Raw genomic sequence first — 27,179 nt, 5'->3', positions numbered from 1 at the left:
GAGGCGTTGGTCTTGCTGTCTCAGGGATGGCAAAGGAAATCCACATATAGGTGGATCTATGTAGTTCAAACCTGTGTTGTTCAAGGGCCAACTATACTTTATTTTTACCTCCAGTTGTTATCGCTCCTGATTAGTGGAACCTCATTACACAAATAAAGGAGTTAGTCTTCAAGCAGAAATGACTGAGAGCATCATGGGTAGCTCACATAGTAGCATAAAGTAGCCCTGAAGGAAATGGCTTCTGGCCTCTCACTCCAAATTTTAAATTTCACTGCAAGTTATTGACCATCCAATCTAATTTCTGCTCTTCCTTAACTCTAGTATCCACCTCCATTCAAGTCATCTACACCCAGACCTACATATCCTATAAGTTATGACCCAAAACTGCTCCTGCAGACCTAACCCTTCAATCATCCTCCTTCACTTCTACTAAATTTTCATTCTGCTGGTATCTTCCCCTCAGTCTATTCATGTGCTCACGTCTCTTCAGTCCATTCACAAAATAAATCTTTTCTTAACACCAAATTATTCTGTCTATACTTTCTGATTTCTCTCCTCCTCTTGTCATCCATATGAGCACAGTACATGTCCATGGCTTCTCTTTGCTACTTTCTTGATATACAAAGCCACTTCCGGAACCCAGACCTGCCAGGTGGGAGTGAGGCAGTTAGTTCACTGCCTCATAATATCTTGGAGGCAAAATCGCAAGCATGGCAGAGTGTTGGGTTTAGTGGTCCGCGATTTCAAAGGCACGCTCACTGTCACACACACCCTCACACACACGCTTGGCCTTTGCTATTGTAGGATTCTGGGATGGCACATCATTTCTCCCTTTTAGTGGGGAAAGTCTTTGAGCTTCCATTCAGTGGGCTCTTAGGAACTGTCTCACTTGTGAAGGACAGAAATAAACCCAGCAACTTCTCCATGACCTATAGTCCAGCCAGTAACTATCTTCACTATACCTCCTTGCCAGCCAGCAGCTGGAGAAGACATTGAATTACATGCTGGACTGATTATTGACCCCATCTTGAAACAGCTATTCAGTGCTGCCAAAATTATAACACTTACAAAAGAAAGAAAATGTTGGAGTTGTCAAGGTCAGAGCTACGGATCGTATGACAGCTTATCCATCACCATCAGCACCAGCCTTGAGCTCTAGCTTTTGCTCACACTCTGGAAGTGGATGTGATATCATTGGTGACTATACATGGTGGCTGAAAGAGGCCAGTGCCAATGCAAATGTGATGGCTTGCCATGGTCATCTCAAACCTGGGCCCCTGTCTGTTGATGCTTTTAGTGTTTGTGCTGTTAACAGCTGCCCTTTTTTGTTGAAAGTAGTCAATCTCTTATTGTTTAATTAGCAGATAGTTGAAATGTTCCTATTATTTTCAGGAATCTAAATATCTTGGAGAGAAAAGACAAAGTCAGATACTGAGAGTAAGACATAATATCTCTTGGCTGAGCCACAACTGGTCTCACGGACCAGTCAGTAGTCAAGCAGAGCATCCCTCTTCCATATGGAGAACAAGGATCTCCTCCACAGCCAGAGACATCTGCTGCTGAGAAGGTTAGCTTTTTGTGTAGAGGAAAAATAACTGCAGTAGGTTATTACTCAGTAAGCTCAGTAGGTTCAGCTGGACTTCAACATCCAGCTTGACAAAGGCACATATGTATCCACATTAGGAAACGTCGTAAATGATCAAGAGGATAGAGAAATCAGAGCTTTAGCCAAACAAGGTCACTTCATGACTTCCATAAAGTGCAAGGGTCTTAGTTTGTGGTTTTCAGTTATGTACCTTGCTCAAGCCATCTGACTTCTCTGGGTTTGTTCCCTCTCTAAAGGGGGGTGGTCATATTTGCCCTACCTATGTCACAGGGGCTGTTAGGGCAAGATGAAGCCATAAGATTGACGAGTTGTTATACAGGATAACTGAAAAGACGACTCTAAGCACACAGTATGTCATTCCTTCCACTGTAATAAGACAGTAACAGGGATGTGTTATAGCGGGGTGTTGGGAAATTGACAGGACAGAGGATACTGGAGGACTAGTGGGGTGAAGGAGTAACTGTCAGGAAAAACAATAGAAGAAAGTCAAAATGGTATTCATCTGCTCTAGTGCAGGATGTTGATGGGGGAGAGCGGGGCTATGGGAACTCTACTTTCTCTCAGTTTTGCTGTGAATCTAAAACTGCTCTAAAAAAAATTTTTTTTTAAAGTAAGTATTTGTTGGCCAGGCACGGTGGCTCACACCTGTAATCCCAGCACTTTGGGAGGCCGAGGTGGGCAGATCACGAGGTCAGGAGTTCGAGAGCAGCTGACCAACACGGTGAAACCCCGCCTCTACTAAAAATAGAAAAATTAGCCGGGCATGGTGGCCTGTGCCTGTAATCCCAGCTACTCAGGAGACTGAGGCAGGAGAATAGCTTGAACCGGGAGGCAGAGATTGCAGTGAGCTGAGATCGCGCCATTGCACTCCAGCCTGGGCAACAGAGCGAGACTCCATCTCAAAAAAATAAAAAATAATTAAAAAAGTATTTGTTAAATGAACTGGGTCCCCCACCCACAGTGATTTTGCAGTTTTGATGGTGTGTATTGCTCAGAAGCAGGGCAAGCCAGACAAGCCGTCAGGAGGCAGCAAAGAGAGAAAACATTCTACAGAGGCAGAATTCACAAGTGCCGGCTGCTTCCAAGATTGGGTGTGTGTCAGAGGACCCCAGAAAGCTCAGCAAACTGGACCCTAGGGCCACCATCCACTTGGAAGATGATTTCAGTGGTAGCAGGTAAGGGGGTCAGGAAAAGGTGGGTTTCGTGCCCTGAGGTGGTTCTGAGTCTCAATGGTAACGATAATCTGCCTCTTGCCCTCTTTGACTTTTGATTATGGGATAGAAAATACATCTGTAGATGGATAGACAGGGCATAGCTCCCATAAAAACTCTGGGTTAAGAGTGTTTCTTGGGCCTGGTGAGAAGTAGGTCATTTAAACAGTTATCTGAATTTAATTGCCTTGGAGGAATTTGTGAAAATGCATGCATGAGTATTTGCAGGTGACTCTGGTATGGGCACTCCCCCACCAATTCTGCAGCAATCCACCCCTTTCTGCTCAGTCTCCCTCGCTTTAGCCCATGGGAAGGGAGGTTGGCAATAGGGATATGGCTGCAGAAAATGGGAGAAAGGCAGAGGCACCCAACAAAGTCCGCAGACCGCAAGTCCAAGTACAAATTCACCATTTCCACAGTATACACATACCAAAAACATATTTAATCAGGTAAACAAAAATTCCAAATACATTGTTGCTTGTTTATAAATATTGATTTATAATAATCCTAAACATTTTTTTAACCTTAAAAAAGTCATCCAAAGACTTCAAGTTAAATATATTTCAGGATTAGCCAGGGATTTTTGTTTTTCGAGGGTTGGTTTTTAACCACTTCTTCATCCAGGGGTCTATTATGAGAACACAACACAGTCCTCTGTCCCTTAAGCATGCAGGTTCCTTCTACTGCTCTCAGTGTGGTCTTGTCTGCCAGGCCTGTGATTCTCCCTAGGACTGTCTTTTCCTCTGGGAGGACTGACTCACCTGTGATTTGTGGTATTTCAAACTAGTGAAAAAAGGAAAAACAAAAGTGGCATTTGATTCCTAAGCTATTACTACTACCCAGGAAAATGCTTGCTGAGAGAAATGAACACAGCTTTGTGTATTGCATTCTAAAAATAACACTGACCAAAATTGTGCTTTTGTAATCTTGTGCAGATTTGAGTTTGTGCTTTGATGTTTTCAAAGGAATCTTCAAGGTATTGGAAATACTTTGGAATCCAAAGTATTTGTTAGATACTTTCCAGTGAGTCCAGTCACTTTCCATGGGCCTTCAGTTTTTTTTTAGGTCTGGCCAGCAGATATTAATATCTCCCAAGATCCTTGGTTTATAATAGTTCTACATACCTAATAAAGCCCTGCTGGCCTGTTCTATGATATTGATGACTCTTAACTATCCCTCATCTTCCTTGACCTATAAGACTGGCTCCTTGCTTTTCTCATCCGCTTGGCCAAGACTTGGAGTTTGGCTTTGACTCTGGCTTAACTTACTTTGAGACCTCAGACAATTGCCCTGGATTCTGTGTCCCCTCTCCCAACCCACAAGGACAGTATGGCTCTGCTCCTTCTTATAGGCATATATGGCTAATCACAGCCATTCTCCTTTGCCTACAGTGAAGACGGTAATTTCCTCTCTCTCCCACAGGTTCCATCTGGGGTTCTGCATATATTGTGGGTAGCATCCCTGCCCTGCCTCTTAGGGGCTTGGAGGATTAGGGATTCTGTGAACCCAAGAGCCACAGCCAGGCAGTCACTCTGTCACTACAGGACAGAGCTGTCCTCAGCAACCAAGGGCATTTCTCAGGGAGAATGTCCTTTCTGGACTGTAAGGAAGGTCAAGCTGTATTTGTGCTATGATTTGGAACTTTACACCAGGCCCTGGGGATTTGATCATCTTTGATAGTCATTCAGGACAAATTAGAATGATTTTATCTTTGTACAAACAGGCCAGTAGCATAGAGGATAGACTTTTTCTTTTTTTTCTTTTTTTAGGCGGAGTTTCGCTCTTGTTGCCCAGGCTGGAGTGCAATGGCGTGATCTCGGCTCACTGCAACCTCCGCCTCCTGGGTTTAAGTGATTCTCCTGCCTCAGGCTCCTGAGTAGCTGGGATTACAGGCGCCCACCACCACGCGCAACTAATTTTGTATTTTTAGTAGAGACGGGGTTTCTCCATATTGGTCAGGCTGGTCTCGAACTCCTGACCTCAGGTGATCTGCCCATCTCGACCCCCCAGAGTGCTGGGATTACAGGCGTGAGCCACCACGCCCGGCTGAGGATAGACATTTTTAATAGAAAATCTCATTTTGGCTCCCTTAGACCTCTCAAGTTCCAGATGCTACTTAGCCTTTCCTCCCTGCTCTCTATTGCCTGCTCTTCCTCACCACGTCCCTGCTTTTCTGAAAGTCCTTACTTGCTGTGCAACAAATATGACAATTCCCAAGGCAAAAACCTTTAACACCTCCCATCTAGGATAACACTTATATTTTCAAGGTTCTCACTTCATTATAGAGATCCCTATAAAAAAGAATAATACACCCTCCCCACAGAGATACTGTGAAGAAATACCAGTGGCTCAGCTTCAGCTGCACCCCAGGCATTGTGCTGCATGCTTTCCAAGTATTTCCTCATAGAATCCAGACAATCACCCTGTGACGGAGGACTCCCTCAATCCTGTGTGTCTCCACATAGAAACAGATGACTAAACTTCCCTTCACAGATGAGGAAACTCATAAGTAGTGACTTGTTTGAAAACACCCATGTAATTGGAAGCACGGGATCTGAACTCATGACTTAACTGTACCCACGTCTTCACCATCCTCACTATATCACATTTGCACTGGGGTAAAATGAGATAAAGCATTTGGAAGTAACTAACATAGCACCTAGCACATCATAGACCCTCAAATGTCAAACAGGTCAGGCCCACAGAAGGCAGTCACATGCCAGCTCACTGCCGCCTCTTTATAGCCACATCATCCTCAGTTCCTTCCAGACAGGACACAGCCAGGGCTCAAGGCTGAACACATGTTGTGAATGTATCTTGTGGTCCATCCAGAGACATGTCTAATCTGCAAGTATCTAAGAGGCATATTGTCGGGATGGAAAATATTCAGGGAAATCTGAAGAGACTAACAATCTGTCATTGTATCAAAGCATTTTTCCTCCCTCTCCTGTCTCAACCCAAATTCCTTAGCCTATCTATTGCAAATACTTAGTCTCATTGGTTGTTCACTTGTTTACAGAAAGACCACATAGTAGCTCCTAAAATAAGAATCAAGGAACATTGGCACTAGATGGCCCTTGTCTTACACTCCTCAACTCTGCTTCTCCAGGAGCAGTGATCTACCTAAGATCACTCAGTGGCAATACCTGTGAACCTGGATGGGGTCATGCATGTAAGCAGGCTAGCCAGGTGGTCCTTGGTCACCAAGGCCGTGGACTACACGATAAGGGCAAAGGAATTCAAAACAATGCTCAGCCAGAGGCAAACAAGCTCTCAGGTTCATCCTTGGCTCTGCACAGCCACACCGCTGCCACCTAGTGTCTAAGGGCCTGAACTTCAGTCTTGGTGCCTCTGGCCAGGGAAATGGCTGTGTTGAGCTGTGCGTGTGCTCTGTAATGTGGGACTCCCAGTGCCTTCTGGGTCAAAACAACCCCAAACCTGGTATCTGTGGCATAGCACAGGGACCCAATAAGGCGGAAATCTCAATGAAAGAGGCAGAGGTGGGCAGCAGTCCTAAATGTGGTCTTGTCAAAACCAGAAGACACAGGACTGAGTTGTTTAAGCTAACGAGTAGCCAAATGTCCCATGTGCCACTGTCCATGTGGTCCCATCAGGAAGGCTGCAGGCCTGCCACTGCATGGCAGTTTACAGCTAAAGAGCCTGGGTTTAGTGGGGGCACTTGGGGTTTTGACCTTCTGCACTAACGGCAGATATCCTCAAAAATGCTCTCAGGAACTTCAGAATGTGTGAAAATTCTCTTTTCCTTCTCCCCCACCCCCCCTTCTCTCTTTCTCTCTAGCTGAATAAAGGCAAATTTGAATTCCTGAATATGAAAAATATGGTTCTAGCTGCCAAGCATCCTTCAAGACTTAGCTCAAACTGTCACTTATCTCATGGAGCCATCCCTAACTCCGTAGTTGGAAATACCCACCTCCCTCTGAAGCCACTCTTCTTTCTATAACCACGACTTGACTTCGCTAGTTATTAGAATCGGTATCCACAGGTCCTGCTCCCTAAATCAGAGTGCATACTTTAGTGGTATTGCCTACAGAGCCTAGCCTGGTGCTTCGCATACACTGGATGTGCAGTGTCTGGTAGACGACTAAATGAATTGGACCTCAGTAAAAAAAGGGAAACAGTGAATCATTTTGTGAAATGCAGTATTTCTAGATTTATTTAGATTAAATTCTATAATATCCCAGCTAGTGTGGGGTCAGTGGGGGAGTGGGGGGCTGTCTCAGGATTCTTTCCCTAGAGCCCAGTCTAGTACAGTCAGGGGAACATTCTTCAACCCTTGCGTTTCAAAGCCAAGCTGCTGCACTCAAGAACGCCTACACCTAACCAGCAACCCATCCTAGAGATAAAGGTCTCTCTGCCCTGTTCCACCTCTGTGCACACTAGTTGATCAGGAATATGGTCCCTTCAGAAAGTAGACAAGTGCTAGAAAAAATATATACAGGGAATATATATAGAAAACGTGAACCACACGCAGACGTAGGAATGCCATCCAGTGATGGAAGCGGAGTGTCTGACCTGCACAGGTGAACCTGCCCTCTGCTCCTTCCCACTCCCATCCAGAAGCTAGGCCAGTGGCTGGCATCCAGGTGACCCAGAATAGTTGAGTTCAATCACCACAGGTAGCAAGACTCCAGGCCTCATGAAAGGTCTTTTACAAACTGCAGACCAGGGGACCAGCTAACCATTGGTTTCTGCCACACAACACAAAAACACAACCTCACCAGGAGCTAGCTGGGCCCCAAAGAAAAAACCACAAGGGTAATTCACTTTCTAGAACAGCTGCCTCTTAGCAACCAGCAGGATCTCCTTGGAATCTACCTTCTGCCAACCAAAGCAGAGAAGTCCTGAACTTATTTAGTCATGATGCAGGCCAAGGGCAGACACAAGAGGAGATCAGTGGCTTCCCAAGTCATCACAGCAATTACTCCAGGACCAAACTTCAACTGCTGTTCCAGCACAAAGGGAGGAAAAGAGAGGTTTAACCATCCCAATCACATTCCTGTGCTTCCCCTTCTGAGATGGTGACCCTGCCCCTCATGCATCTTGGTGGCTGGCATTCTATCCAGATTGTGCTCTAATGGACAGGGCAGACAAGGCCACAGAACCTTGATCTGCCTGCACTTCACATGTGCATGAGCAACCACACTCCAAAGTTATACAAAGGTCGGTCCGTGGGTCTGCTTTTGTGTTTTACCTATCTCTGCTTTACAAATCCTGAGAACACCAAAGGTCAGAGCTGGAAATGATCTTGGAGACCATTCAATCCAACTCCACTCCGTTTTCCCACTTTACAGAGGACCTAGAAAGGTGACAAGATGTCCCAAATGACATGTGCACACAAAGACAGAGCTGGGCCAATAACCCAGGTTGCAGGCTGTGGGTCCAGGGCTGCTTCTATCTTATTTTATGCCAGGCTTGTGATAATAGTAACTGTTGCTCTTGGGAGTGTGCCATGCAGAACTGAGGCCAGCTATTTTCATTGGTCACTCAAACATCACACATAGAATCTATTTAATGAGGCTTTCCCATGTGAACAAATTCTCTTCCATAATAACAGTTTCTCTATTTCCTGGCTGTGCTTGGCACTACAGTCCCATTCAGTCCGGTAAAATAGTGGTACGTCTTAAATGGATTTTTTTTTAAATTCTGGAAATGAAACACCTAGTACCTGCCCTTCCTCTTGTCTTTTATAGTGGTTTCTCCCTTTTGAAATACCAAAGAACTTGTCAGTAGGGAAGTAGGCAGGGTGGGCCAGTCTTCAAGAGGCCTGTGGCTGTCCCTATTAGCACCAGCAGGTGGCGCCACTGAGGACCGCTCCGAAGCGCTCTGCTCCTGGGTGCTTTCTCTGCGGACCAGTCCTAGAACTGAGGGTCCCACACTGCCTGCATCAACCATGTAGAGGCACCAGGACGGTCGCGTGTCATTAGGAAGAAGTGCTGTGTCATCCTCCACAGTACACTGGGGAGGGTTCTCCTCCTGAGGCGTCTGGCACAGTGCACGGCTGGACTCCCAGCACACTGTGAAGAAGAGGAAATGATGCATGTGGGGGTCTCCTTCCAAGCCCTTCGTCTCTGGTCCTCCCATGCCCCACCTCCCAAAAAGCCACAGCCGCATCTCTAGATGTTTTTTGTTTTTTGTTTTTTGTTTTGCTTTAGATGCTTCTGGTCCCATCACTGGGACCTAAAAGAAGCTCACATGTGGTCTCTGGAAACGCTGAAGCTGTGGACTGTAGACATTATTTTCAGTCCTTGTCCTGGTGGCTGCATACCAGATGCTGCTTCTTCCCTGTGTGTGGCCAGCTGTACACAGTGACATGCTCCCAAGGCCGCGGCACAGGCAGTGATGGGAACTCCTCCCCGGGCCAGCCTCTCAGGCTGCAGCCCCACGGCACCCTGAGGCCCTCATCTCTGCTCGGCAGCTAAAACATCTCCTTCTTCGATGCTCTGCAACTGCAGCCTCTGGCTCACAAGAGTTCTGCTGCCTCGGCGGCCCCCAAAGCCGCCCCCCGGGACAGTCCGTGCTGTAACCAAGACCCCTGGCAAAGCCTCCTCCCCAAATAAGTTGATTTTGGCTTCGGCCTCAATGGCTTTGGCCAAGCTTGCTGCGTAACTGTCCAAGGACTTGTGTACTTCAGCTTTCACATGAAGAATCGAGTTCTTGGCAGCTTCTGAGGGAGAAGGCAGAAAAAAAAGTCAGCTGAGGAGCCAGGCCTGGGGACTACCTTGGGGACAAGCCTGCTGCTGCTCCACCACTCCAGGGAGGGAGACAAACCGCAGTTAAGGGCGTGGGTTTCAAAGTTCGATTCCTAGACCAAAAGCTGACTCCCTGACTTCCTACCTGGGAAATCTTGGGAAAAGTATCTAATCTAGCCTCAGTTTCCTCATCTGTAAAGAGAAGATATTAAGACACCTCTTACTCCAAGAAGTTACTGTGATAACTAAAGGAGATAATTCTTTCTAAGATGTTTGGCCTATGTCTGGCCCATAGAAAAGACTTGATAAATACTTTCTACTAATGCTAATCAACATTTTTACATCTTTGAAAGAGTATTCTGGTCTTTGAGCTCCCTGAAGCAGTGTAACAAAACTTCCACAAACCCTAATGTCATCTCTCTCCTCTCCATATTTGCTCAGAGATTCCCCATGCAGAACCTCAAGGTTGGACGTGACATTACAGGTTCAAGCCCCCTCCCAGGATTAGGAGCCCTAAACTAAAACGAACAGAAGTGAGAGGGGGGGAGCCCTTCAATTTCACACCCTGTTCCATGTTGTTATTAACTCATTGCCTATTTTTTCTGGACATTTCAGGGGAACAATTTATCCTCTCCTCCTTACATTTTCTGGAGAGTAGGCAACCTGTACCCCACTCTCCAAGAGGGAAAGACTGGAGGGACCTCCAGCCACTCTCTGCCCTGCCACTCAATCATGGCAGGGGAGGACCCCCTGGCAGTGCCTTGCTCTTGCATCACCTGGAGGGTGCCTTTGGAGCTGCCACACTCACAAAGCAGGACTGATGGGGCAAGTGTGGCCCTATGTGGGCTGGGGGGTTGGGGAGCATTTAGTTCATTTTTTCCTATAGAAAGGCAATATATTATAAAGCCCATGAGGCTGCTGGCCCAAACTCTGTTCTATAATCTGCTTTGCCAGTGAAGTGAATGAACTGTTTTCCACCTCTGACCTCTGTAACAACCTCTCCATTCATTCTGAACTCAGGGAGGGGAGTGGAGAAGAGATATGATTAATTATGAACCTAAAACTCTGACAGAGGCCATATTTATTTCCATATTCAACACTTCTGAAGAGCCTCCTTACATCGTACAGCCCCTGGACTCCACCAAATCCACAGCCCAGTCATATTGGTATCTGGATGGCTCTTGTCACTCTCCTAATCAGCATGTCTGGATGGGAAACGAATTCCAAGTTCCAGAGTAAACAACAGTCCCTGGGGGTGAGCGGGGAAGAGATGGAGTAGAAAAATGTAGGGATTGGGCTGCGGCAGAACTCATTCTCCTCACAGGACCCAAGGGCCATCACCACTGTAGGAGCGACGGACAAGCAAGATGGCAGCTTCGGCCTCCAGCAAAGCAGATACACTCATTGGGCCATTATCTCATTTTCCACAGGAGGAAACTGAGGCTCAGGGAGAGCAGATTCAGTTATAACCATACCTCACCCAGGATGTGGGCTGTGTGTGTAAACACGTGTGGTGTGTGTGTGTGTGTGTGTGTGTGTGGAGTTTGACAGCCATTGTTTGCCCAGTCTTCGATGCTGCTTGCTCTGAGAGCTGGGTGCCTAAGGACTCAGGTGAGACCAACAGGGCTGGGAGTAACCAGGGAGTGGGCAAAGGGATGGAGCCCTGGTATATTCCGGGATGGGAGCCAGCCTGAGCCAAGGAATTGTCCTAAGATCCTTTCCGTTTCCCTATGTTTTCTTGAAGCAATCAGTCACAGAAACCAACCTTTGATTTGTTCCACTTCATCCTCAAATGTCACCGAGCTCCTTCTCTTGGGTGGGCAAGTGCAGTGAGAGGGAGGGTTGTCATCAGACGTGTAGTCCTCAAGCAGCATCGTATCTGTCCCTAAAACAACGGGCAGATTGTGCATATGTAACTACAATCTAAAGTCCTCCTGGCCTCTTCTCCCCTCTCCCCTTCCACCCCTCTCTCCCGTTCATCCAAACCCATCATCAAGTGCAGCTGACTGCGCCGCAGCACGTGCCCAAGAAACACCCGCCTGTCATCCTGTTTCAGGGAGTTTGCAGACAGCCGGTGGGGCTGCGTCAGCCACACAAAAAATGCAGCCAAGTTATCTGAAGTAGGGGGTTATCTGCCTCAATGACCAGACCCCAGAAGCATGGCATCTGCCGGCCCAGCGTGGAAGGGAAGTGGGGAGAAGGGCCGAGTGGAGGAGAGGGGCCTACTAAAAGGAACTTTATATTCTGAGTGATTCTTCTTCCAGTCTGAATTTCTATCACCACAGTTAAAATATGTTGTACTAAATAAACATGTAAAGCTCCAAAATGTAGAGTTCTTTGGGGACCAAAAAATAATTGACAAATATTCCCCTAAAAAGCAGGGAAATAAAGGGAGAAGGTCAGGGAAGTCCTACTAGAGATAGGTGGGCAGAGCAGGCAGAGGGAATGGGGCAGAGGGAAGGGAGGGAAGGAAGAGCTGAGATGGGACTCATCACTCAACAGTGCCCTTCCCCAACACTAGGACCAGTGTCAGATCCAGCCCCGTTCTTAGCTTCCAGCTTTCAATCCATAAAGGCCCTGAAGCTCAGAAAATAAGGAAGAAAGAGAAACCTGGAGCTCTTCAGATGCTGTTTCAGAGTACGTCGCAGAGGTGTGATTACCCGACATACAGAAGAAACAGCCCTTTGGGAGGCAGAATATGGTGGTTAAACACACAGGCTCGGGTCGGACAGACCTAGGATCACTGGCAGGTTATTTAATGCCTCAGTATCTTTCCACGTCTGTAAACCTGGGGTCATCATTCAGTCTACCTCACGGAGTTGTGGGGATTTTGAGTTGAGACATGTAAACATCTAGCACAGTGCTTGCACACAGCAGGGGCTAAATTGAGGGCCATCATTCCTGATAAGGACACAGCGAACAAAGGGCAGGGCTGAGACTCACACCAGATCTGTGTGCCCCGAAGCCCATGCTCTTTCTTCTGCCTACAATGCTGTCCCCTCACTCCTTGCGCCGGGGCACCTTCCACGTATGCTTCAGCTTTCGACATCGCATGCTCAGAGCAGTCTCTCTAACTCCCCTACCCATAGCAGCCCACGGGCTCCCACTCCACTAGGGCTTCCCCTTTCACAGCTCTCGACACATTCATCATCTTTCAAAACCAGTTTTATAGAGATGTAATTCACATGCCATGTAACTGACTCATTTAAAGTATACAATTCAATGAGAATTGTATACTTTACAATCTTTATACACTTTACAGTTCAATCTTTTATGAACTGAAGCCTCCACAACAATGGCAGTTCACCACTGTGCCCCCAGCACCTGGCACAGGGTCCGGCCAAGGCAGGAACGTGGCAAATAACTGCTGAATGAATGAATGAATGAATGAATGTTGCAGTGCCTCTGGATCCCTTTAGTTGTCTGAGAACAGGGAAGCAGACTGGGGAGTAACAGAGACTTTCCTTAAATCACACGAGGGACTCAGGCCTAGAGGGCACGGTGTGATCAGTGCTTCATATATGACTCCGTGTGGTGCGGGGCCCTCTGGGTTGCCAGATAAGGAATTTTCCAAGGAAAATTCTCCATGACTAAGAGAGGTCATGGCCTGGTCCCGGTGCCAACCCCAAGGCTCACCCCTGAGTTCCATGACACAGGCTTAGGCGCAGCCCTGGAGCACTCATGGGGAACAGGAAACCCAGGTCAAGTCAGAGGTGGTTTTTCAAAGGCTCCCAAGGGCAGAGAGATGGAGGAGCTGGGAGCGGCAGACCCACTGCCAGGCACGCGGCTTTGTGCAGCTTCAGCGGCACTCCCTCCAGGCACCAGTGCACCAACAGCCAGCCTGGGGATGGGCAGCAGGTGTGGCCAGACACCCTGGCTCTTCCTCAGCAATGTGGAGCCAAGAGTGTGACTGACAGAGGCACTCCCTGCCTCTGCCCACGCGCCTCTGCCCAGGGCCTCCTGCGGCTCTAACAGCGTGCTTCCAGCACAGGATACAGCATCTGCAGCTCCCCACCTCCCTGGTGCCATGACTCTGATGCCAGGAAGCTGACTGCTCAGACAAGGAGCAGCCCTGGGCTTGCAAGATCCTTTAGGCAGAGGCTAAAGGGAGGGCTCTGCAGGATTTGTGGTGGAGATGCGTTTCTACAGGGAGACTGAGTTTCATATCAAAGGACATGAAGTGAGGAGACAAGGCCAGCTGACCTTGCTGGAGGGCTCCTTCTGTGCCAAGAACAAGATGAGTGCTTCACATTCATTAAGTCTCTCAATTCTCACAGCTGCCCTGTAATGGGGATTAGTACCCCCATTTCACAGATGGGGAAAGTTGAGGGTTTAGGAGGAGATCATGCAACTTGCTTGAGATAACACAGCTCTTAAAAAGCCAACTGGAGACTGAAGACCAGGCAGGCTGACTGCAAGGCCCCTCTGGGTCAGTGGTTATTATCATCACAATCATTTCTCATTTTAACTTTGCAAAGGCTTTCACTCACTTTCAACCCCCTAATAACACCGTGCGGCAGAGAGAACAGGAACTGAGAGCCCCATTTTGTAGAGGAAGAAACTGAGACACAGGAAAGCTGAAAAGTCAAAGCCACGACTGGAAACCCAGACTTATGATTCTCACCCCCCACCCACTGTGGGAAATGCCCCTCCGCCAGCTCTTGAGCCTGCACAGGGGAAACGCAACACGGGGGAAACGCAACACAGGGAAAACGCGACAGGCGAGAGGTTTATAAAGCACGTAGGTTACCTGAGTCCTGGGAGCAGCTGAAGCCAGTGTCCCCCGTGCTGCTGCTGTGCCCCAGGGGCTGTCCGCCTGCCATGAGCGCAGTGAGGTGTGGGGACAGGCCCAGGTCTGAAAGACAAAATTGGCATCGACAACACAATCACACTCTGCAAGGAGGGGCCCCAGCCTCCGTTTCCCCACAGACCCATCTCCTGCCCTTCTGTTCGCCCTTGCAAAACTCACTCTCAACTCCCTGAAAGACAGGAGAGCTTCGCTGCTCCCTCCTGGCTCGCCCCTCTTTTCTGTCCCACTGTGTCAGCAGCACTCACTGGGTTCCCCCAAAGGGGAAACTCTCCTGACAATGTCAAACACCACCAAGGTGATGACAGAGGGCCAGGGAGCACAGTCAAAAAGGCAGGCAGGAGGGAAAATGTGAGGTGAGAAGATCTTCCCGTTAAAGATGGAGGGTTCAACCCCACATTCACCTCCTGAAATCCTACTTGAATTATCAAAGAGGGATTTTAAAGAGGCTTACACCCCAAAGGAAGGAGAAAATTTTTGTAAGCTGGAAAGCAGATGGTTGAGAGTGGTAAGCTGACCTGGAATAGAGAACTGAGGTTGGCAATGGGGAGGTTTGGGAGAGGCAGGCTTCACCAGGCTCTGAAAACTCAGGAACGGGGTTGGGGGGTAGGGGGCCAGGAGCCACTGCTCTTCTCCAGGCTAGGCCTCGGGCGCCAGACCCCAGTGTTGGTAGGAGAGGAGAGAGAGTGAGCCCCGGGCACAGCCGCAGCAGAAGCGACCCAGTAAAAACTGAGGGTATTGTGGAAATTTACATATTAAGTAGTGGGACCCTGGCCCCTTGTCCCACTTAATCTGGGCTGGAGACTGCAGAACTCTTCCCTGGGAAAATCCACCAAGCCTAGAGGAAAGACTCACAGGCACTGAGAGTCAGGTGCCTGTGAAATGGCCCTGCCAGACCAACCCACAGTCAGGAAGCCTGCCTGCATCCCACCACCCAGGGCTTCCCTGTGGTTTTCTAGGCCCTCGTTATTAGAGGTGAAGGGGTGCCCAAGGATCACTAGACATTTAAAGGAAGGTACTAGCGTGAAAGACAGAGATGGGAAAAAAGAAAAGAAAAATGGACCTCAGAGGATTCAATGCAGGGAGCTTAAGAGAGCAAAAAATATTACAATGGGTCATCCTCAGAATGTTAGGAAAATAAAAAAAAGAGCTGCAGGCTATGAAAAAAGGAACATGGAGATAACAAAACGCTCTTAGAAATTAAAAACAAAGCACAAGAAGTCAAACTCCTCGGAGCTCATGAAGAAGATCCACTGCCTGGCAGATTTTGCAATCTGCCATAAAGGACACTCTTGTATTTTATGATACACTCACAGATAGGAGGAGACCCTATTCCTTCATTCTACCCTAATTCTTCAGAGGTTACAAGGCAATAGAATGCACTTTCTCCTTTCTTCCCTGGAGCCAAGGAGGACATGGTGTGGGAAGGCGGGGTGGTCACAGCAGGCTTCTCTCAGAACTTCCCTCTCGCTGCTCTTGGGAATCCTGCTTTTGCAAGGGGACCTCCTCTTGACTGGGGGTTACTGTAGGGAGCTGGGACCAGAAAGGCCCCAATCCTCTCCCCTGCACATGCCCATCCTCCCAAGGTCTCGGCCTGAGAACATGACTGTGTTCAGCAGGAGGCCTGGCTTAGGGAGCAGAGCCTGTGGGGGCATCTTCTGCCGGCTGGGATGGCTGAAGCCGCAGTAGGTTTTGGACACCATCTCTGAGGCTGCGGTGAAAGCCAGGAACATGTTGGTCTGCACCAGTGGGAGGAATGGTCTGAGCCAGGCCAATGCGGCTCAGCTAAAAGGTCTGGAAACGGGGCAGCCAGGTGGCATCCCTCTCCTCTGTGTTTATGCAGCATTTACCAGCAGAGGGTGGAGACAATTACCCTGAGATTGTTCACATGAAACAATATATTTACTGGGATGAGCACAATCCAACCCCTCAAGAAAAAAGCACAAAGGCACAGGCTCGGGGAATCAGGTCTGCGGCTCTCCAGAGGCATGCGGTGAGCAACAGTCACAGTGCTCTGAGAAGCTGAAAGAACAGGGGTGTGATTCTGAGATAAATCTGCAGGTACTTTGAGCTAACTACAAGATCTCTAGATGCCCCCAGCAAAGGAACTTAGGAAGGCAAGGGAGTAAATCCAAAGGCTCTGGGGTCACCCTCCCCGCCCTTAAGCTAGGCCTTCTCAAGGAAGAACCTGGAGCGAGGTGTTTTCCCCTGGCCAAACGTGAGTCAGTGTCCTTCGCAGGAGATAACGGGAAAGGCTCTATGCCCAGGAGCTTCAAGGGTCTCGTAAGGGCGGCGTTTGGAGGGGGTGCTCCCTGATACTGCCTGGGCCACCCTCCCTGGCTGGGGAGAGGGGTGGTGCTCGGGCTCTCCAGCCCTGGCTGGAGTGAAGGTTCTGGGTCGGCCAGCGGAAGGGCAGGTGGAGGGGCTGCCTGCACTTTCTCCTGAAGCCTCTTCTTGGCTCCCATTGCCAGTAGCCACCAGTCAGCTTTGTATTGGTGCTTTAACATCCTAAGACCACCTGGTAGCATTTAGCATTTAGCAATGTCCATGCAGGGCTGACCTATCTGCCACATGGTGGTGCTGCTGCATGGCAACCTCCAGGAAGTCCAGAGATCTAAATTCCTAAGTGACCTTCCCTGTGGGAATTGGCTAAGGAGACCTTACAAGCAGAAGGTATCTGGTGGCCCAGCGACATTTGGCACCCATGGAAAGCCTAAGATTTTGTACTTCCTCACTTTGGGACAAACAGAATGAGAGAAGCAGAACCACTGATTATGGCTGAAATCTGCTAGATATAAAGGACACACTGTCAACTGCCCAGGAGACTCCTGACATCCAAGTCAGCTGGGAAGCTCCAGAAATGTGTGGGATTCTGCTTCTGCCTTTGCTCATATGCACTGCTTTTAGGAAAGCTTATTCCATTTACTTTGGTTAAACCTTTCCAAGTGCCCATACAAATTGAGAGGAACAGAATCAAGAAAGAGCCTCCAAGTTGCTTCTTGCTGGCTCTGAGACAGATCAGATCATCCTTCATACCTCTAGTTAACACTAAGGTGAGCCAGTGGCAGGGGAAGTGATTAGGGTTTCAGAATCTGCTGCAGATCAAGGCCTTGCCCACAGAGGGTCTGGTCAGCCCTGGCTCAGACAGAGGGACCAGGGACACAAGGCAGAGGCCAGGGCTCTCTCCTGCAGTCAGAAAGCCATGGACAGCGCAGGGTGAGCGGCTGGGCTGGGGCGCCACATTCTGCTTTGGTTCCCAGACTCTTACTGATGCTGCTGCCTCCTCCTGGGATCAGGACCTTCAGGGAAGAACAAGAAGAACCATCCCCCACCCCCGCCCCAGCTCCCATTCCTCGGAAAGGCCAATAACTTGGAACCCATTCCAGAAGCTCTTCAGCCCAAAGGCATCCCACAAGCCTGCTTTCCCTAAATGAAGATGAGACCACCAGCTGCCTGGGATGTGCCAAACCAACCACAGCTGGTGTTTTCCGCCTGTGCTCACAGCTTCACCAGCTCTTCTAGGACACCTGCAAGTGACTTGCATGGAAAATCTTGGCCTCAAAAGCAGGTGTTTCTTTTTGTTCTACGAACCCTTTCCTGCTCCATTTTCTGTCCTCATTTTTTTTCCTTCTTCATTTTAACTTCATTGATCTAGAAAACATCTATTTTTTTTGCCTAGAAGACAAGTGAGTTTACAAAATCTGGACTAATACATTAATCAGTGAAATGAAGCCCAACATTGAATGGACTCCTGGATCACAGGTCATATGTGAAAATGTGGGCTTGCAACTGGCAGGGGTGAGCATTTCAGTGGTTAAAATACTGAGATACAGAGAAATGTTTTCTCCTATGGTTAAAAGTCCCAGACTTCCTTCCTCTCTTGGAAATAAAACTCCATCAGCCCGTGAAATAAATCAGTGATGCCAGTGTGTCTCATCGCCACATGGAAAGGATCTCCTGTCATCATTGCCACTGGGTGTGCATAATTAGAGTCATTTCTTTCACCCTCTTGAGAAGAAAAGTGGAAGAAAGACCTATTTCATGAAGATGAGAAATTAACTAGAGTGGTTTGAAGAGTTGCCCGAAGTCATCTGGCAAGAGATGAGGACTGTGGTCCAAGCTGAATGTTCTCCAAATCTCTCCCAGTGGCTTGGCCAGGTGATGGTCTCCTTTCACCTTGGCCCTAAAAATCCAGCTACTTGATCTCAAAACTACACAGTAAAAATGCTAGAGGCAAGATCCACAAATGTGTCCTGAGTCAGTGGGAAAGGGCCAAAGAGGAAACAGGGTATTTGCATCATCTCAAAGTATCTCCTCAGTTGTATTTACTAATTACAATGGGAAAATCAGCAGCTTTACTGTGGAGAAAGCTGACAGGCACCACCTTAACCGAGAGATCAAGGGCAACACAACTAGCAATAAGGCATATTGGCATATGTGCCCCCTGCTATGATGTACAGGAAGGGCACATCGCCCCTGTGGCATTTTTGCCAAAAATGGATAACCTCATTCTAATCTTGAGAAAGCATCAGATGAACACAAATTAAGGGGCACTCTACAAAATACCTGGTAAGTACTCTACAAAGCTGTCAGTGTCATAAAAGACAAGGGAAGAGTAAAGGATTGTCAAAGATTGACTAAAACAATATGGGATCCTGAGCTGGATCTTTGGACAAAGGACATTAATGAAAAACGGGTGAGATCTGAATCAAGTTGTAGTTAATGGCACTGCCCCAGTGTTAACGTTTTAGAGCTGTGGTTGTTCAAGACAGTAACCCTAGAGGAAGCTGGGTGTGTGGGAATTCTCTGTATTATTTTTCCAAGTCTTCTGTAAATCTAAAATTATTTCAAAATAAAAAGTTTTAACAAAAAATCTAACCCCTAACTAGAGTAATTCCACTGGGTCCCATCAAAGGTGGTGGGATTGTGTCCGGAAACCTGTGCACACCGGATCAGTCATCAGAGGAGGGAGCAGCCTCACACGTACAAGGCCATGATGCTTCGATGGAGGGCTGAGGTTTGGCATGGACACCCCCTGGATTGTCTGGGACCATCTGAGGAGATCACTGATCTGTGAGGAGGAGGAGGATGGTTGAGGAGGAAGACAGCAGCTGAGGTGGGGAGGAGGTGCTGACAAGAGGAAACACTGAAGGAAAGGATGTGGATGTGGCTGTGCCAGGAGAAGGTGGCCTGGTCCAATGCTTGGATTCTTTTTCCTCTAGTAAAGAATATACTCCAGGCCTGGCATGGTGGCTCACGCTTGTAATCCCAGCACTTTGGGTGGCTGAGGTGGGCGGATCACTTGAGGTCAGGAGTTTGAGACCAGCCTAGCCAATATGGTGAAACCCGTCTCTACTAAAAATATAAAAAGTAGTTGGGTGTGGTGGTGCGTGCCTATAATCCCAGCTACTTGGGAGGCTGAGGCACGAGGATCACTTGAATCAGGGAGGCAGAGGTTGCAGTGAATGGAGATTGTGCCACTGCACTCCAAGCTGGGCAACAGAGCAAGACCCTGTCTCAAAAAAAAAAAAAAAAAAGAGAGAGAACTAACTATACATACTCTGAGGCCAGAGGGCCATGGCTGGGGTTTCAGAAAGCAGATTTCTGGACCGTGGTGTCCCCTGTCCAATTCTTTTGGGATATATACCAGGGCACCAGGGAGCTCTGCTGGCCTTGTCAGCATGGCCGTGAGCTACTGAGTGACAGGAAGCTCCCTGGGAATCACAGCGGAGCCTCTGGAATGTTTCTTCCGAAAGGAAATCTGTGCTTTGAGCCTTACCGCCAGTCAGCCTGAGAACTCACCCACAAACAGGCCAGAGTGGCTGAGAGGACCACAGATTTCATCTGCCTCGGAGGGGCTATCCTAACAATGCCCAAGTTACCTGTGATCCTGTTGGAAATGCTGAAGAGCCTGGAAGTCCTCTGTCGTTGCACAAATGGTTCCCGATAATACCGGTCCCCAAAGCACATGCCCAGTAGTTCTTTGCGAACTGTCTTGTTCCAGAGTCCATAGATCAGGGGGTGGCAGACAGCGCTGGCAAAGGACAGCCATGTGGCCCAAGTCTCCAGGCTCGGGGAGACGGAGCTTTTCCCCCAGAGGGCCTCAGAGGCGATGACAACCATGTAGGGGCCCCAGGTGACCATGAAGGCACCGAGGACCACCAGGATGGTGATGAGGGCTTTGCACTGGTTGGCCGAGTAGACCACACCCTGAAAGGCATTCCTCCTGCTGCCTGAAGAGGAGGTGGAGGTGCTGGAGTTCTTCCTCCCGGTCCTCTGAGCATCCTCCTCCACGATAACGACTGTGCCACAGTGCACCTTGCGTGCCTTGACCCTGGCCACGCGGAAGATGAAGCCATAGCACACCAGCATGACCAGAAAGGGGAAGAGGGCACACCAGATCTGCCAGAAGGCCGTGTAGCCAGGCTCCCGGTGCCAAGCAGCCACACACATCCATTTGAACTCGTCAAACTCCACGGATGACCAACCAAACAGGGGTGGCAGGCAGCCGATGAGCGAGTGAAGCCAGATGTAGACAAGTGCCATCACAGCCCGGTTCCCTGTGATCTTCATGGGGTACACCATGGGGTACAGGACAGCATAGTAGCTAGAAAAGGGATGGAGGGAGGCAAGAGAGAGAAGTCAGCGGAGAGAGAAAACTGCTGCTTTCCTGCGTCAGGGGCTCCCATGACTGGGTTGGATGTTTCTAAAAGCAGCACCTTCTCCCAAGTCTCCCCAGACAAGTTATATAGACTGCATCGTGTTCCACAGCTCTGCAGAGCTCTTTAACAGAGAAGAGCTCAACACTGGCAAGACACAGAGCTCGAACAGTCCTGTTTCCAAGTCATCACACCACAGCCCACTCATATTTGGGGGTGTGGCCAGTCTTAAGATACCTACAGAGGTCCTGAGGGATTATGCATTGGGCCAGATCAATTCTGCTGCTGCTGACAGCAGAATCATCCATTTACATCAATTTTCAGAGGGACCATTAAGAACCAGAATGATGTTGAAGGACTACGGGCTTCATTCAACCAATGGACATTTACCAAAGGCTTGCGATGTGCCAAGCACTGTGCTACCTCCTGGAAATGCAGTTGAGAAGATGTGAGGGAGGCAGACACCTGAGCCAAGTATCAGGGCCTGGAGTGGTAAGGGCCACATTGAGTCCTCACAGCAACTGTGAGCAGCGGATATGTCATTATCTTCATTTTACAGATGAGGAAATTAAAGCAGGGAAAGGCTAAATAACACACCCCAGACCCATGGGAGAAAGACAGAAAGCCAGGCGATCTGACTCTACAATCCCCAGTACACACGCCCAGCAATTCTGTGTAAGCCTTCTTGTTCCACAGCCAAGGGGGCGGGTCCAAATCACTCAGTGCTGCTAGGTAGGAGGTGGGCCAGGAGGGCTATCCATTCAAACTGGCAGGCTTCTGGTCCAGCACAGAGGGTCACAGCAGGCTCCTGTTGGAGGTGATGCTCCAGACCCAGGTCTCACAGCGTTGGAGGCACTGACCCAGGACCACCCCAGGCAGAAAGCTAGCCTGGCGAGGTATGGAGCTGTGAGTGAGCACCAGCTCAGCAGGGAGGCTGCATGGAGCTCCACCTGGCAGGAGAGAGAGTGCAGGATGGAGAGAGGAGGAGAGAAAGAAGCAGGCTGGGTGGACGGGGCCGGGGCATGCAGAGCTAAGGACTGTAGGCCCAGCTAAGGACTGGCCCTTTAACTGGAAAGGGCGGGAGGACTTAGACCACAGGGCTGAAAGTCAACCACCACCCTCCCAACCCAGATATTTTATCCAAGGGAAATAGGATGTTCCCATGAGGGCAACATGTGTAAGGGACGGGTGGCCATACTGATGCCGCCTGGCAGGACGTTGGGAAATGACTCTGGCTATGTGCCTCACACATCGCCTGGGAAGGTGGCTCCTCCACAGGGACTGCCCTGAGTCACCCTTGGGCCCCAGCAGCTGAACTGCCACGTGCTAACTGGAGGTGCTGCCTCCTTGGTCTTCCTAAGCAGGGGTGAGCCTGGGGCTGCTCTGAGCTGAGCCTTGAGCCCAGGCCAGGATCTATCCTGGAAAGAGAGCATTTCCGGCTATGCGGCCTGAGGAGAAGATTGTGCAGTGATTAGGGTGTCGATTACAGAATCACTGCACAGTGGCTGGGTAAGGTGATTACTGTCTTTCGCTGCTATCTGGGCTTGCATCTTGCAAAGGCCGTGCAGCCCAAGGGAAAAAGCATGCCTTTGGAGCTGGAAATTCAAGTTCAGATGGAGGCTCTGATGTTTATTAGCTATGTGACCTCAGCTAATTGATGTAACCTCTCAGAGCTTCAGTTCCCTCATCTGAAAAATGGGAATTCTGGCACCCACATCACAGGTCTGCTCCTAGGAACGAATGAGGAAGATCATGGAAAAGGCCCGGATGGTGCCTACCCTTCAATGGGGGACTGGCCATCGACGTTTCCCCCTTCCTCCTTGAGGACGAAAGCCCTACACTGCTCCTGCTTCTGCGATGACCCCCAGGGGACACTGGCCCTTTTGAGCCCTGGGGGGCGAACAAGCCCCACGGTGGTCTTCTTCCCCTTGTGGGTGGCCTGCTGAGACTCGGACCTGTCTGACGTCATTCTGGCAAATGAAATGTGAGGGGGTTGCTAGGGGACTGCAGGGAGGGGAGCAGTGGGTCTAGGAAGGTTTCCTTCACTTTTCAAAAGAAACAATGCAGAGATTTCTACTTTTTTCTATCCCTTTAAAGAGCATGCAGACACTCCACCCTCAGTCACCTCGGTAGTGTACGGCTGGTTGTGGGAGCCAGGCCTGGTGAATGTTCCCTGTAGGCCTCCTTCCACCGACTCTGTTTGGCGGCCATAAAAATGATTACAATTAATGTGCTGTCCTCTGCCAGATTTCATTCTGGCTCTTCTCAACACCCAGTTATTATTATTACTTTATGGCAAGACTTCTCCTTTATTGTAACAAATGGTACCCATATCACTCACTGACTGAGGTTCAGGCACAGGCAGTTCCAGTGTGACATGACACTGATTTCTGCCAGCTGCATCCTGAGTGCCATCAGGAAGCCGGGGCAGTGAAGCTGGGTGCTGGCTCAGTCAAGGTCCACCTCCTACAGGCAGAAAAGCCCCACAGGCACAGCCCTGCCCAGGTACAGCCACGTCCTCCAGGGGTTATTTTGTTTTTAAGTTTTTTTGGGGGGGGGTTGGTGTGGATAAAATGTATGTACATTGAAATGCACGCATCTACACCTCTATCAAGATACAGAACATTCCAGCCAGGCGCAGTGGCTCACATCTGTAATCTCAGCACTTTGGGAGTCCAAGATAGAAGGATTACTTGAAGCCAGGAGTTTGAGACCAGACTGGGCAACATAAGGAGACCACATCTCTACAAAAAATAAAAAACAAAATTAGGCAGGTATAGTGGTGTGTGCCTGTAGACTTAGCTATTTGGGAGGCTGAGGTGGAAGAAGGATCACTTGGGCCCAGGTCAAGGCTGCAATGAGCCATGACTGCTCCACTGCTGTACTCCAGCCTGGGTGACAGAGCAAGACCCTGTCTCAAAAAAAAAAAAAAAAAAAAAAAAGGATACAGAACAGTCCTGCATCTCCTCAGAAAAAAATGGGTATATGTGTTCTCAATCACAGATTTATAAAGTCGTTATTTGCAGCAGAAGCCTCATTTAAGCCTAGTTGAAGATTCAAGGGAAAACAACAAAAGCAACTCCCCACTCCTATGTGGGCTAATAATACAGGCCAAAAGAGAGGGGTTTTCTTTTGCTCTCTATTCTCTTAACTGTCTTGAGGCTCTCAATCTTTCCTCCAACTCATTTTTAGACATGAGCCCAATCACGACCCTTGAACCCTAAAGAGGCTTTCATGATGTCACAGGTAACTGAAAAGTTGTAATGTGGGAAGGGGCTTCCCGATGCTTCAGGCTCCTGCCACAAGACCAGCCACTTTGACAGCAAGCCCTGCTCTTAATAAGTTGTCTTCAGTGAAAACAGAAACAGAATCTAAGCCAATTTCACCTAACAAAGGGGCAACACATTAACTTCCATGGAACAGTCTCCTAAAAGCACTAGTCATCTTTGCTAGCCCTATCCATCCCATTGTTCTAGCTACTTTCATGTACTGAAATTCTATTTTTAGACCTGGAGTTTCACCCTCTGTGATGTGGAATGAAAATATGAGAACTATTTCCACAGACCTGGAACTCCAGCAGCTTGGCAGCGATGATAGAGGTGACCACCATTACAGACTTCTAAGTAATGGACGTTCACAGTGTAACCGCTGGCAGGTCAAATGGTGTCCCCAGCACGCCGTACTTTCACTTGGCTGGTTTAGGACACTGACAAACTGTGAATTTCGCTCCAGGCAGCCATTCTTTTTATATCTGTCTTTGCTCTCTTTTCATGGGGCTACAAGATGGACTCTCTGGGTTCATCTGTCCAGCCAGTTTCTTTTTATTTTTCTTTTTTAAATTTTATTTTTATTATACTTTAAGTTTTAGGGTACATGTGCACAATGTGCAGGTTTGTTACATATGTATACAGGTGCCATGTTGGTGTACTGCACCCATTAACTCGTCATTTAGCATTAGGTATATCTCCTAATGCAGCCAGTTTCTTTAGCTAAGGTTCTCAGCTGGGAACCCCTGGGTATATGTGGCAACGTCTATAGACATTTTGGGCTGTCACGACTGGGGAGGTGTTCCAGCATCTGGTGGGTAGAGGCCAGGATGCTGTTGTATATCCTACAAGGCACAGGACAGCTCCTCACCACAGAGAATTATCTGGCTCGAAATGTCAACAGTGCTAAGGTGGAGAAACCCTGAGCTACGCTAGCTGGCTGCTGGAATGACTGGCAGCACTGAGTTGATGGTGTTGTACAATGACAAAACGTCCAGGCTCGGGCATCTCAGAACTGGGAGAGTTACTTCCCAGCCACGTGACCTTGGGCAAGTTACTTAAGGCCTCAAAAACCTCACTTTGCTCATCTGCAAAATCGGGGCTAACAAGGTTACCATGAGGGTTAGCTGAGCTAACTGTTGATAAACGGCATACATAGTGCAGTGCCTGGAATATGACAAGCATGTAACATTTTATAGTTAAAATCACGCCCACTGCCCTTGCTCTTCTCCACTTCTACTTTCTTTTTCTTTTCTTTTCTTTTTTTTCAGATGGAGTTTTGCTCTTGTCACCCAGGCTGGAGTGCAATGGCATGATCTCGGCTCACTGCAACCCCTGCCTACCGGGTTCAAGTGATTCTCCTGCCTCAGCCTCCCAAGTAGCTGGGATTACAGGTACCTGCCACCATGCCCAGCTAATTTTTGTATTTTAGTAGAGATGGGGTTTCACCATGTTGGCCAGGCTGGTCTTGAACTCCTGACTTTGGGTGATCCACTCGCCTCGGCCTCCCAAAGTGCTGGGATTACAGGCGTGAGCCACCACGCTCGGCCTCAGCATGTTTATTCATCTTATTCAGCTATGTATTCCCAGCACCAACCACCGTGCTGGGTATATAATAGGTGCTCAATAATTGCTTACCAAGTGAATACACAGAAGCTGCTCCTTCAGTCAGAAGGGGCCTCTCTACCTGTTACATACCTGCTATCCTACTTGCTGTTTAGGAACCTAGCTCAAATGCCACCTTCTCCCTGAAGCACTCACTGCCAGCCCATCAGCAGCAGTGGCTGGTGGAGTTGTCGATGGTGGTTATTTCTACTTTTGTGTTAAATCGGCACCCACAAGTCAGCCTCTGCCACTCAACTGTAAACCCCTGGTGGGCAGGGTCTGTGTCCTGCTCATGCTTGTAGCCCACCACTCCAAGGATTGGGCACGGGCCTTTCCTGGAGTAGACATCCAACCAATATTTCCAGTGTGAAATAAGGCCCTGAAAGAGGTAAACCCTCTCTCAGATGAAGTACTTTGCTGGCATGATTTGAGGATTTGTCATGCTTGCTGGTAGAAAATCTCATTCTCACTCATCTAGACCCCAGATTTAAGCAAGCAGCTTACAGTCTCCCGGAGCTATCCCTGCAGATGACTGGCATGTTTACTGAGCATTCATATAGAGACAGCTCTGAGAGGCGCACTTAGAGACCAGCTCTCCATCTCTGCAACTAAGCTGTTTAGCCTCACTCCATGTTCCACGGGACCCAGGGCCCAGAAAGGGATGTTCAAAACTTAATAATTCAAAAAAAAAAATAAAAGTTAAAACAACAAGATCCCATTCCTCCCCACTGCCAACAAACTTCCAAACTTTTTTTTAAAAAAATATTATATAATCAGTCCTGATAGGCTATTGACAAACAGCTGCTGAAATACAAATTTGTACAACTTTCTGAAGGGTCATTTGCCTTTTATATATCAAGAATCTTGAAAGCATGTTTACTGTTACTGAGAATATAGCAATTACACAAACACACATGCTCCTCAGAATGCTATAGTGAATAGCAAGCTATGTGAAGTCATCTAATCCAGTAACAGGGGACTGTGAAAATAATTTATATACCTCCACAGGATGGAATACCTCGTAACCATGAAAAATCACCTTCTTCAAGGATATTTGAAAATAAGAGAAAATGCTCACCATCACCTAAATGAAAAAAGGAGGGCAGAAAACCATAGGAGCCAGAAGCCTATTTCAAAAATTTGCTGTATACAACCAAAAATTACTGGAAGCAAATATACTAAAAACATCAACAGTGATTGTTTCTGATGGTTAGATCATGTGTTTCTAATTTCATTCATTATATTTTCTGGATTACTTCTACTACTCAGGGAAAAAAAAAAAGAGAGAAGCTAATTGATTTGTTTTGACCAATGG

The 27,179-nt window shown here is 48.3% G+C and overlaps 1 protein-coding gene across 5 annotated transcripts in view; it reads right to left on the bottom strand.

Annotated features, from left to right (window-relative positions):
* Positions 1 to 3,238: 3,238 nt before the first annotated feature.
* The window catches only part of GPR161 (G protein-coupled receptor 161), a 58,090-nt gene continuing 34,149 nt past the window's right edge, over positions 3,239 to 27,179 (bottom strand). For all 5 annotated transcript variants that reach the window (XM_016931941.4, XM_016931921.4, XM_016931932.4 and 2 more), the window contains 4 exons: positions 20,217 to 20,941; positions 14,278 to 14,382; positions 11,293 to 11,412; positions 3,239 to 9,502 (listed from right to left, as the gene is read on the bottom strand). In XM_016931941.4, coding sequence (XP_016787430.3) covers positions 9,237 to 9,502; positions 11,293 to 11,412; positions 14,278 to 14,382; positions 20,217 to 20,941 — 1,216 coding nt within the window. In that variant the 3' untranslated portion in view covers positions 3,239 to 9,236. The remainder of the gene's footprint in view (positions 9,503 to 11,292; positions 11,413 to 14,277; positions 14,383 to 20,216; positions 20,942 to 27,179) is intronic.

This window comes from Pan troglodytes, chromosome 1 (genome assembly GCF_028858775.2).
Source record: "Pan troglodytes isolate AG18354 chromosome 1, NHGRI_mPanTro3-v2.0_pri, whole genome shotgun sequence".
NCBI lineage: Eukaryota > Metazoa > Chordata > Mammalia > Primates > Hominidae > Pan > Pan troglodytes.
Note: the sequence above shows the minus strand (reverse complement) of the source record. Positions and strands in the feature narration are given on the sequence as shown.